The sequence below is a fragment of the Porites lutea genome, chromosome 8 (assembly GCF_958299795.1).
Source record: "Porites lutea chromosome 8, jaPorLute2.1, whole genome shotgun sequence".
Lineage (NCBI taxonomy): Eukaryota > Metazoa > Cnidaria > Anthozoa > Scleractinia > Poritidae > Porites > Porites lutea.
Window position 1 is genome coordinate 5633821 of NC_133208.1, and position 11840 is coordinate 5645660.

The following is an 11840-nucleotide window of genomic DNA, read 5'->3' on the forward strand; positions in this document are numbered from 1 at the left end:
TATAGCGTAAAGTTAACATAGACGTTAGACATGCGCGCACTGTCGCCACCTTTGTCGCGTTGCTTTTTTGAACTCGAGAGCGAAAATCACCATTTCATTTTCCTTCGTGCTAGAAGGTATCACTATACAACGTGTTACGTGGCTTAACTCAAATTCATTTCTTTTTTGCTGGTCTAAGCAGAATTGTTTCCAGAATCATCTGTCTAATCAAACCACGCGGTTGAGAGATTTCACAAAATCTATTATACAAATGAGTATTATTATATGTTCATTCCATTGTTCTGTTGCTACCAATGTACATTTTCAATAAAGACACACTGATTTCATAAAAATAATAATCAAATTTTACAAATATTTCATCAAGGTCAGTTTATACTGTGGCGACAATTTGTTTTGACTTTTTTGTTAAAAAAACGAAAACCCCATTAGCTGGATAGTATAGATGTATTACATGAAACAGTCATTCTCCAATCTGACACAATTTGAAACTATTACATTATAAAATTTTCAAAGAAATGCTCGCGCTTCATGCTTACTATAACGCTTACGCGAGCGCGCTCTTTTGAGATATAATACACGAAACCTTTAGTATTACCGTGCGCGAATCTGTGGGACATGTTGTAGGCGGAACCGGAATCATTTGGAAGGCGGGAAGAGGGGCAGGGAAGGTCCATCACGGTCAAAGTGGGACTTAGTGGTATTTCATTCACCATTCAGTAAATTAACAGCGTATTCAATATATATCATACTTTGAATAGTGCAATTAACTTGTAACCTTAGCATTGAAGTAATTTGCTTTGCTTCTGCAAAATTAATTCTCTTGTTTGACCGCGCTTGACAGAGTAAGTTGTCGACGAAAGCCCCACAGATCGAACTTTCCACCCTCCCTAATCTTTCTCTGATTGTCACCAGTATTTTTGAGATCAGCAGGAACTTTAGTTTCTTTTCAATGACCGGTACAATATTTTGCTATCGCGGAACGCGAATTATGAGGATGTTCGCCTGTTTCGCTCGCTAGTTATCTCAGAAAAAATATACCAATTTACACCACCTAGATTCTATAAAACAGTTACTAAATTCCATGTACTAATTTGAGTTGGTCGATAAGTTCTTGTTTTTCATTCTCGGGAAGAAAGGAGGCCCTTGCGGCGTTAAATGTCTGAAAAAATACAGAAAGAAAAATAACTTCTAAGGCACCCTATGATTAAATTTGACTAGCGCCTGCAGAATTGAGTACCCATGGATTAATATTCTGGAACTTAAGCTAGGATATGATCAGCTGCTGAGACCCCCTCATAAGAATGTCTTGCATTAAGCAACACCTTATGCCTCGCATGCGTTGGGATATTTAGGTTAAAAGGGGAGGACAGTTTTGCTCCTTTTTTTTCCTTCGCTTTAAGTTTGGGTGAACTATTTCCCTTAAAGGCTGCGCATTGATCTGAATGGGCAAAATTTATTGTATTTAATATTCGATTTTTTGTACCCCAGTGGGCAAAGCAGCTAAGACTAAAATGTTGGGCTTTGCATACCCATCGCTTCCTGTCACGCTCACGTTTCAAAATGGCGTCTGACAGCGCGAAATGACTGACTCATTCCCAGTCTTCTCTTAGTCTCCTGTCAATATTAGATTGTTCACAGTCCCCTATTTTTCCGTAAGATCGTCGAGATCAAAGGCTTTTTGTTTTGCTGGCGGCCGTCTTGGATGAGTGTCAAATCGATATGAAACCAAGATGGCCGCCCGTACCGGTAGGAGCTCGATCGTGACGATCTTACGAAAAAAACAGGGATCTGTAAACAGTCTATATCAATATTTACGAGAGGAACAAGGTCAAAAACGCGAGGGGTGATGGGAGTATCTCCCTTTAGTTCACCTTAATCACCCCTCGCGCACACGCGAGGGAACGCGTTCCGACGCGTTCCGTTCCGACGGATGCAGGAACGCGTTCCGTTCGTGCATCCAAATGTAGATAGAGACGACTGAGGACAACTCAGACGAAATGAAGCAAATAATGTACCCAATTACACAATCAGGTAATCAAGGTGTGAACACAACACCATTTTGTGCCGGTACCCAGGCACTAGTGCTCGTGCACCAAGTGTGGATATAGGTTTATTATCCAACAAGAGTCAGTTGTAACTCTCTTTACCAGTGGTGGAGGATGCAGGGGAGGGGCCCGGGGGCGCCGGGCCCCCCTTATTTTTAGACCAAACTGAGGCCCGAAAGGTCGAAAAAAAAATTTTGAAGAGCGCTTCCCCCACCCCTTATCACAGGATCTGGGTGACGGCCCCCCTTATCTGAAGGCCAGGAACCGCCACTGACCAGTACCATCCTCTAGTTGAAATGGTATTGCGCGTTCTAGTCCAATGTGTTAATAATTAAGTTTTATTTGGCCTAGAAGGCAACAGTGCCTTCAACAAACGAGCCAAAACTTAGATTTAAAATTCAACGTATCCTGAACTCATTCTAGTTCTTTTAGAAACGTCCAATTTTGCAAAATTTTTGTGAAATACCAAAATAAAGCAAGACTTACCGCGCGCGTTATTTCTGCAGGACTCAGTCCAATTTTATTAATAGCTATCTTTTCCTCAAGATCTTTAGTGGTATGACATACAAGAGGATCGTCTGAATTCAGAGAAAAGTTCACCCTGTCTTGTGCGAACCTTCAAAAACACAAACAAAATGAGTGAGATATTCATGGCATAAAAAACGACAATTATTATTAACCACTTAAGTGAATATTAAATTCAAATTTTAGGAGTCGTTAAATATATCTTCTCTCGGTATAGCTCTGACCCTGAGGAAGGTTAATTTTGTGAGCCGAAATATTGGCCTATAATAAATCAGCCCTTTGCCGTAGTGCCAGCCCTGCATTCAGTTTTGTTTTAGTCCCGGAAGTCTTTGCGAAAGTAAACTTCATCCAGTTTCTCCCTCGTTTCTTCAACTCTAGGGAGAATGGGTACAAGCTTTGGTTGCAGTGATTTCTGGGATAGTCGTTTAGGGTGGACAAGCGTTATGATTGGTCGATGGTATTCAAGGCAACCATGAACCAGTCATAAGTAACTATTGTACGCCCAAACGATATCCTAGAAACCGTTGCACCGAAAGCTTGTACCCATTCCCCATGTAGTTTTTGGAATGAGGAAGTACAATGACCCTTCCCACAGTGAACAAAACCACAATTTACGGCGAATAACACTGTAAGGAAAGGCACTTAAAGTCGAATCGCATGGAATAACAGAGAGCTTTAGATTCTGAGACGAGGGCGACTACGAGTACGAGATTTTCTCAATACTGAGTATTGCTCGCGCGTGAAACAGCGTCATTTTGCGGGGAAAACGTGATAGCCGTCGTCATTCTACTACGAGTCTCAGCGAGAATGTCGTAGTGGTGGGAATAGGTTATGAACTGTAAGAAGTTTTGTCATTTTGGTTTCGGGAGAGGGCTTAACCTTCTTCAGTGTAAATAACCGCGCTAACTTTTTTGGTGAAAAAAAGTAACATAAAGCTTTCCAGGGTGTATTTATTTTGTTAGAACACCTGCAAAAATTTTAAGTTACATCTTGTACTCGTACTCTCGTTCTCGTCCCTAAATCTAAAGCTGTCTAATATCAGTACTCCAGCAACGTAACCCTCGGCAGGTTTACAGCCGAATCATGGTGCAAGGTTGCGCTTTTAGGGCTACCTTTCACTTACAACAGAAAGGGGAGTCGTAAGAGCCCCTAAAACCTATTGAAATCAAACCTCGGAGTTGTAAGTCCAGTCGAAAGCTCGAAGGAATCGGAATCCGAACGTTTCCGTTTTCTTACGACTCGATCCTTAACTTACGATCTGTGTGAAAATCAGATTATCGGGGTGGTATGCAGAAGCAGAAGATGCAATGCTTGTTCCTAAGCTTTGTGGTTGGTTTTTTTTCTTTTGCTTTTCGACTCTTAAAATTAGGTTTTCAATGGATCGTAAGCCCTGGAGTTGCAAGGGATAATCGGAACATAATTATGTTTTCCCTAGATCACAGCGCTGTGTATCTCTCATTATGACTCCGTTTCCTTCTCTAGTTAAGAATGCGCATGGACTCGAACCTTTCCCTTCTCGCCTATAATTTCCGTCCTAGTCTAGATCTAGAGCCCCATATAGAGATGATGATATGCACTCCACTTCCCCTCATCTCCTCCCTCCCTGCTCCCCCACCCCTCATTTTCTCAAACCCCTAAGTACGTACCTTCTTAAAGGGTGTGTACTGAAGCAAGGTTTGACCGCACCAGTCAATATACTGGAGGTTGGACAGGCCTGTCAATGAGAAAGAGAGAGATTACTCAATTACTCACTATAAAAAACTCAACGTTAGTGAAGACATTACTTCTTAATGTCTATGAAAGTATCACTCCTTGTAGTTCAAAGTTTGTTTCAAAATTACAAGTCAGATGAAAAGTTTAAAAAACCCAAACTTTGATTTTCTATCTTCTCGCGTAAAGCGCGTGAAAAGTTGTCGTTTTGCTAAGGCTAAACCCATTGCTTTTATTTCCGTCGTCGTTACCGTCGCCAGCGTTGATAGGGAGTTTAAAATAAATTTACCGCGACGGCTGGGGCGGCGAAAAGACGAAAAGTTCGCGTTCTTTCGACATCATCGCGATATAAGATACGGACAAGCTTTCAGGAAGGCACACTGTGAATTGTTAACTTGCCTCCAAATGAATGTTTTCATCGATTATTCTTCTGTAAAGCATGTCATCTTCTAAAACATGGTACCCATGGCCTATTCTCTCCGCATGAAGAATATCTAACGCCTTAGAAGAAAAAGGAAAAAAAAGTAAAGAATACAGCAACTGTTAGAAGCTAAAAACAGATAAAGCCGCATTAAGCGCGCATTACCGCCCAGTTGCAGGTCACTCATTTCGTCCAGATAATATTCAAAAGCAAGAATAACGTTTTTCGCCACGAAAGGAAATAACTGATACAAAACGTAGAAACGTTGACGCAAAATGCGATTTTGATGCAAGATGTAATAACTCTTTAACTGAGGCGTCATAAGACTAAGAGTTTTAGACTTACTATAAGTCCGACCTCTCATACGTTCTTAAAAGTGAGTGAAGCGAGCCCCAGTGCATACTTTGCCGGGAGCGGCCTCAAATATCTCTCACTATCCTATTGGTCAATTGTCATGACGTCAACGGTAGAATTTTCGACCGGTGAATTTCGCGCCAAACAGGTGGAAAAAGTCCTTTAAAATGGCAAAACCAACCAGGAAAACAGTAAAGGACTCTCAACAAATTTCCGGATTTGTGTGGACAGGGCCTCAAAAGCTAGTATTTTTAGGGGTGTCAGAGCGATTTTCGTATGAGAAAGTGTTCGTTATTTGTTTTATTAGCCAATGGATGAAAAGATCAAAACATGCACTCTTCGTTTTCCCGCCAAAAAAAACCTAATATGGAGAAGGCATTGTTCGATTGGCCAATCGTGTTGCAGTATGACGTCAAAGCGAAGTATCGTGAGATTTCTAGAAAGTTCTCGAGCATGAAGTTTTTTCACCCGAGCGTTCTCTTAACCAATCAAAAGCCACGCGCGTTTGTATCCGTTCGATAAACCAATCAAATCGCTCTCTTTCCGTTCGTTTGTTGTTTCTATTTTGTTCGCGCGTTTTCATTTCAAGGTCATACGAAAATCGCACTATAAGATACTTTTACATGAGACAGGTCACATGACACCCAGCTGCAAAGGATTTCAAGTGGTCTAGCGGCCTTCTTTTGTTTTGTATTTGCCTAAAATGGTAACTGTAGGCCTAGGAACCTTTTGTTGTGTCTTACTTCTTTGACGCTAGCAGCCGGGGCAGCTTCTCCCGCGTGGACTGTTCTGTGAATTTTCAGCTGTCTGGCCTCCTATATGAAAATAGCAACATTATTATACAAAACATATGTCATAATTCTCTAGGACCATGGGGTGTTAATAATTAATTCGCGTATCCACGTTACACGGCATCAACTTTTAACGAAACATCGTAAACGCAGAAATCGTCGTTGCCAATCGTCCCGCGTCCCGTCCCCACCATTATGGGTCCCTGATTTTTCCAAATAACACGCTCTGGTAAAGCTAAACCAGCGCATTGCAGAGTATGTATTTCTCAGTGTGGGAAATAGCAACCATGCGTCGTAAAAGGTATATACAGGGCTTTAACTTACAACATACCTTAAAAGCATTAATATGTCCTTTCATCGCTGGAATCTCTCCAAGTATTTCGTCTCCGGCCAAGTCAATTCCTACGACACCATCGCTTGAAAATTCTTTGCATAAGGAAAGAATTTCTAATGACCACTCTAAAAAGAGGATTTCAAGCATTGAAAATACATAAGCAACAGAAACCGACATTTATAATTCTAGATCTGCTTCTACTTTCAACTGTCCTCTCTCAGTACAGTCAATTTTCCGCGGCGTCACACATGACCCCTATTTTCATTTTTTTCATAAGACTATTGGCGCTCGTAAGAAAAAAAAAAAAAACGTTTAGGGCCAGCGTTAGATCGAAATAGCACTTAGCCACAAAATACCAGCCAATCGGAGACGGAGAAATAAATATTTTGGATGAACAATGAAAATGAGTCGGCCCTTTTGCCGTAGAACTTGGGCCCGTTAGCCCGCAGAAACAGGCGCTAGTTTTTGAGTTTTTCAGGACAGTACAAGGTCGTGGTCGAGGTTGAGGTCACTTTCGGGAGGTGGTCGTTTACGAGAGGTTCCAGCTGTAAAGCTTCGACTGAAAAAAAAAAAGGTATTTTGGATCATGGTCGCTTGGGACAGGTGGTCGCACATGGATGTTCGACTGTACTAGGATATTGGACAATTTGCGCGTACAATGTAAGTTGCCCATAAGGCTGGATACAAAGGCTTACCGTTACTGGCGGCCATCTTGGTATCATATGTACCGAGGGGAGCGGGCGTCGAGGTTTAAAGCGGTGGGGGGAGGGAGGTTAAAAGAATAGACCTTTCTAGCTTCGTCCCAAACTGTCCCCCCACCCAGGTAGTTTTGACACTCATCCAAGATGGCCACCCGTAACGCAAAGCGCTCAATCTGGACGATCTTAGGGAAAAAGGGGGGATAGATACATGTTGAGTCAAAACGCAGTATGAGACAGTTCTGGAGGACGCTGACGTCCCTTTTTTAGCTATTAGGAGACTACGAGTGGTCCTCAATTTTTCCTAAGGGATAGTAGAGCGAGCGAAACGCGAGCGCGCACGAAAATCACCCCACGCGAGAAAGGGGAGACCCTGTCTCCCCTTTCTCGCGTGGGGCGATTTTTACGCGCAATCGCGTTTCTCTTGCTCTACTATCCCTGAGCAAAAATGGGGACTACTCTTAGTCTAAGCTATTAGAGACCTTAAGATTCTAGGACGAGAGCGACTACGAGTACGAGATTTGACTTAAACAATAGACACCCCGGAAAGCTTCATTGTACTTCTTTTTCACCAAAAAAAACAAGCACTTTTGTCTTTATTGACAAGGAGGTTAAGCAATCTCTCAGCCGCAAAATGATGAGACCTCCAACACTTTTTTTATAACTCGTTTCCGCTACCACGACATTGTCGCCAAAACTCGTAGTAGAATGACGACGGCTAGCCTACCACGTTTTCCCGCCAAAATGACACTGGTTCACGCGCGCGCTACTTGGTATTGAGGAAATCTCGAACTCGTAGTCGTCCTCGTCTTAAAATCTAAAGCCCTTTATTACAAAATCACAAGGGAAAGTCGGCCAAACACGCTCCAAAGGAAGTCCCATAGTGCATTTCGACACAACACAGACCCACAGAACAGACCAACACTCCAGAAGGCTATAAGGCGAATGGGCTCAAGCTTTTTGCGGTGCAACAATTTTGGGATCGCTTGAATGGACAAGAGTTACTCATGACTGGCTCATGGTTGCCTTGAATACCATCGACCAATCATAACGCTTTTCCACCCACAGTGGCCAATAGAAGGTAAACATATTATTACCAGGCTCCGGTCTCATGCAGCAAAGTATGGACCTAACTTTGACACCAAAGTCCCTCTCTCCTCTGTGCAGTCCTCTGCAAACAGCTTGCACTACATCTCGTGGAGAAACTCCTTTCTTAAGCAGCATATTAGGGACCTCATTATCTTCATCATCTGGTCTCCCATTCATCATACTATTATGCGCTGTGCACAGAAGATGCGGGCAGTATCGCACTTCACAGTACAGTACACCGCTGGATGCTTGGTCTTCACAGAATTCGTGCGCTATTCTTTCAAGTGCAACAACATCATCTCTAAAATGAGAAAAATCATATCAAGGTAATATCACATAATTACTAGTAATAATGCGAAGCAGTGCAGACGCATCTTTAAGTGGTCCGCCTTAGTGCTAGAGGTTTTATTGAAATAGTAACTGAATTAGTTTAGTCGCACTTCTTCGCAGCCCTTATTTCTTATAATATTGTGATGTGGAGGTGGCATCTCTATATAAGCCTGGTGGTTTCTTGAGGTCTCCTCGCCTAACAACCTGCTGTATCCTGTAAAATGTGCTGTAACAAAAAGGCTAATAAATGATGATGATGATGATGATAACCAAAGGTTACGGAGTGCGGGCGAAAACGATCGAGGATCAAAAGTTTCACGTGACAGATGGTCAAAACACGCGTGATCAAATTCGCGTGATGAGATTTCGAGTGATAAAAGGTCCAAAAGCGCGTGATCAAAATGCGTTCTGTGCATTCCATTCATTCTTAGTGGAAGTCCAAACGAATGCTGGCTTACATACATGCGACGCATGCGTAATAACAACCTGGGCCGAGTTGTTCATAGCTGGGTTAAGATAACCCAGGGTTGGTGCGAGATTTGAATTCAGATTTGAAAGCTCAAAGAGCAGTTCAGTTTTAATTCTTTTTGTCCACAAGTTGATGATTGGAAGCTCTAAAAATAACAGAGAGAATTATTCCAGAAAATACTTTTGAACACCAGATAAAGAAACCCGGGTTAAGCGCTAATCGGCCTTCGAACAACTCAGCCCTGGAGATTAGGATTGTGGGCTCCTCTTGTCACCCGCAATTACAGGTAATACACTCAATGCATGGCATACTTCTTAAAAAGGATCATCAATGGGTCACTTTAAGTTACCCAAGGCGTTTTTTTTCAAAGCAAGGCTAAGTGAAAGCCATTGATATCATTTTTTATTCCCATGCACTCAGATGAAACTCATTATTACAAGAAAGGTTTTTTCTTAGCTTTGTTTTGAAAGTGAGAGTTTTTGGAACTGGAAAATATCTCATTGGTAATGCAACCAAAACTACTATAAATGATCGATTAAGCAGCCCCTATTCGAATAACCACCGCCCTCGAATAAATGCCCCCCCTAACAGAAAATAATTTCATGACCGCAGATATCAAGTAACTGCTGTGGCCCTAATTTGGGTATTTACAAATTAATGCCCCACCTTTCCTTTGTTACGGTGCTTGATATAAAGAGATATCAAAACCATATTACTTGAGAAATATGACCTTGACCAACTCGTGAGCTCTAAAGTTTTAATGTAGGGAAACTCTTGAAACCAGGTTCATATAACAGTTTGAGGTGAACATATTTTATCATAAAATTTGGTGCAAACCTAGTACAGGCCTCAGTTGATTCTCTCTATAATTCTCCTAAGTGTGCCAAAAGTTGGAATAACCAGGGAAGGGATTAAAAAATCACAGAACTTTTAACAGGTTACACTGTTGCCATGGCAACTTGTCACTTGAGAGCAAGACTATCATTTAATTAATTCAATGATTCAGTTAATAAAAAATTATGGTGGAAAACCATTATTTGATGAGTTAACCATGGATCTTCTCTGTTTCAGTTTAAAATTAGTATACTTACATTATCACGGGTACAAATACACGGAAACAGCTTAGAAAGCCTCGAAGAGAGGATGGTTTATCCAAACTGACAGACACATACTGTCTAAGGCCATTCTCATCATAAGAAGGTAGAGGTATTTGCTTTTCCCTGAAAAAGAAAGCATAACAATAATTTTTAGCCTTAAGTCTCAATATTTATAGGACTTTTCTGAATAAAACAAGGCTGAAATTGCGTTTAACGCACAGACTTAGAAATGCATGGTTTTCAAGAAATTAAATAAACTTTGTATAAAAGGGAGGGTAGAAAGCTAAAAAAAGGGGTTTAAAGGCCTGCAATAACCTAGTTTGCCTCGGTTCACATTGAAAAGAAATCCACAATTTAAAAAGAACATTTTACAAGTCTCACTCTCTTAGCCAATACTATAAATTACACGACTTTAGTGTACAAATTCGTCTTTGTTTCTTAGCTCTCAATTTTTTTGCCTGTTCATTTCCCGCTTGAGAAGTGGAAAATATGGTCCACAATATGAAGAATACTACCACACAAACCTTAATCTTTGGCTAATTAGGGGTACATTAATTTGTATTATACATTTTCGTACTTTGCCAAGTCGATGATTGTCTGTATTCTTAGAGCACCATCAAGGTGTACATGAAGTTCTACCTAAAATGAAAGAGAAAAAAAAAACTTATTTAAGTCATAGCAGGGCTGTCAATAGTGGAATAAGCAGCAGTGACTTAATTCCCTAAAATCTTAACAGAGTGCAGTAGAAGGCCCTATCAGTTGGCAGTAGACCGAGGGAGGGAGAGTACTCCCCTGTATGGGCTGGACAGGTATGTGTCCTACATCAGCAAGCCACAGTCTTGGACAAAAAGTGTTAAGAATGTTGCACTTTCTTACCAAACGTGGATTTGGCACCACTATGGCACCTCCTCTCTCCCCACATCGTTTTTGTAGGGGGGGGGGGGGGGGGAAGGGAGGAGTATTTGTAGCTGCCAGAGCTTTAAAGAGCTTTATATCTTGAACCTGGACATGCAATGGCAATGTCCATTTTTCTTAACAATCTTCTCCAAGATTATAACCTGTTTCATGATGAGCATATCAAACTAACACTTCATGTATACTAGTAGCTCCAATTAATGCGCTGAGTCCCAAAAGTGACTAACATTGATTTTCTCCTAACAACAACAAGTAGCAAATATACACATAATCAAGGGAATATAAGTTATGAGAATTAATATGATATGATCCTTTAAAACTCTAATCTCATTCTCTGCAGATATGATGTAATTAAGAATGGGGAATTTGTATGTGAATATCGGGGCTTAAAGAGAAACGAACTCAACAACCATTCCGCAAAGCTTGAGCTTACCTTTCGAGCAAATGGTTAAAGGCAATACAAATTCATTTTCTGGTCAGTGAAAGTTTACGCAAACTCGCGGCGTAATCGAATTCGTGAGGGCAATGAAAAAATACCAAAGTGTAAGGTAAGTTTAGTTTTAGTAACTGCAGGATTGCTGTGCGTTGGCCTAAAGATTTCTGCGAGTTTCATGTGTTTTAAGTTTCTACGACATTGGACATGTGCATTGTTAGACTTACAGTTATTGTAATTCAAATCAGCATGAAGATGGGCACAAATAACAAGAAATTAAACACGACTAATCACTTGACGTCTTCTAAAAGTTTTAAGCCCTTAACACGGTTAAAAAGGTAAAAAATTAAAAACAGAGGTCTAATCAAACAGATGAAACACAAGACTTTATACATGTATATCGAAGTTCGAACATGAACAAGAACTTTACATTCGATAACTGTTTAACAGCGTGTTCTGGGACTTATAGAACAAAGACTTACTTTTGACTTGGGCAATTTTAATGCCATAACAATTAGCTACTCTTTCTCCCGTGCTTATTTCACCAGACGACAAAAATATCCAAGAAACAGACAGCAACTTCCCATACCTTTCCCGGCCGGCTTCCGTGCGAAGGAATAACTTTCTGC

General features: G+C 41.0%; 1 protein-coding gene across 1 annotated transcript; it reads right to left on the bottom strand.

Moving 5' to 3' along the window:
• Nucleotides 1-149: 149 nt before the first annotated feature.
• LOC140946291 (adenosine deaminase-like) lies at nt 150-11829 on the bottom strand. The gene is made up of 10 exons (XM_073395382.1): nt 11694-11829; nt 10441-10502; nt 9858-9986; nt 7976-8268; nt 6178-6305; nt 5799-5870; nt 4680-4781; nt 4217-4284; nt 2532-2661; nt 150-1159 (listed from the first exon to the last, which is right to left on the bottom strand). The coding sequence occupies exons 1-10, from the start codon at nt 11718-11720 to the stop codon at nt 1073-1075; spliced, it is 1098 nt and encodes a 365-aa protein (XP_073251483.1). The 5' UTR covers nt 11721-11829; the 3' UTR covers nt 150-1072.
• Between the last annotated feature and the right edge of the window lie 11 nt (nt 11830-11840).

Coding starts and splice junctions, on each gene's coding strand:
- LOC140946291 (XM_073395382.1), bottom strand. CDS start 11,720: ATGGCATTAAAATTGCCCAAGTCAAAA. Junction 6,306..7,975: donor CTGCATGAGACCGGAGCCTG/GTAATAATATGT, acceptor TCCTCTTTTTAG/AGTGGTCATTAGAAATTCTT. Junction 4,285..4,679: donor ATGAAAACATTCATTTGGAG/GCAAGTTAACAA, acceptor TCTCATTGACAG/GCCTGTCCAACCTCCAGTAT.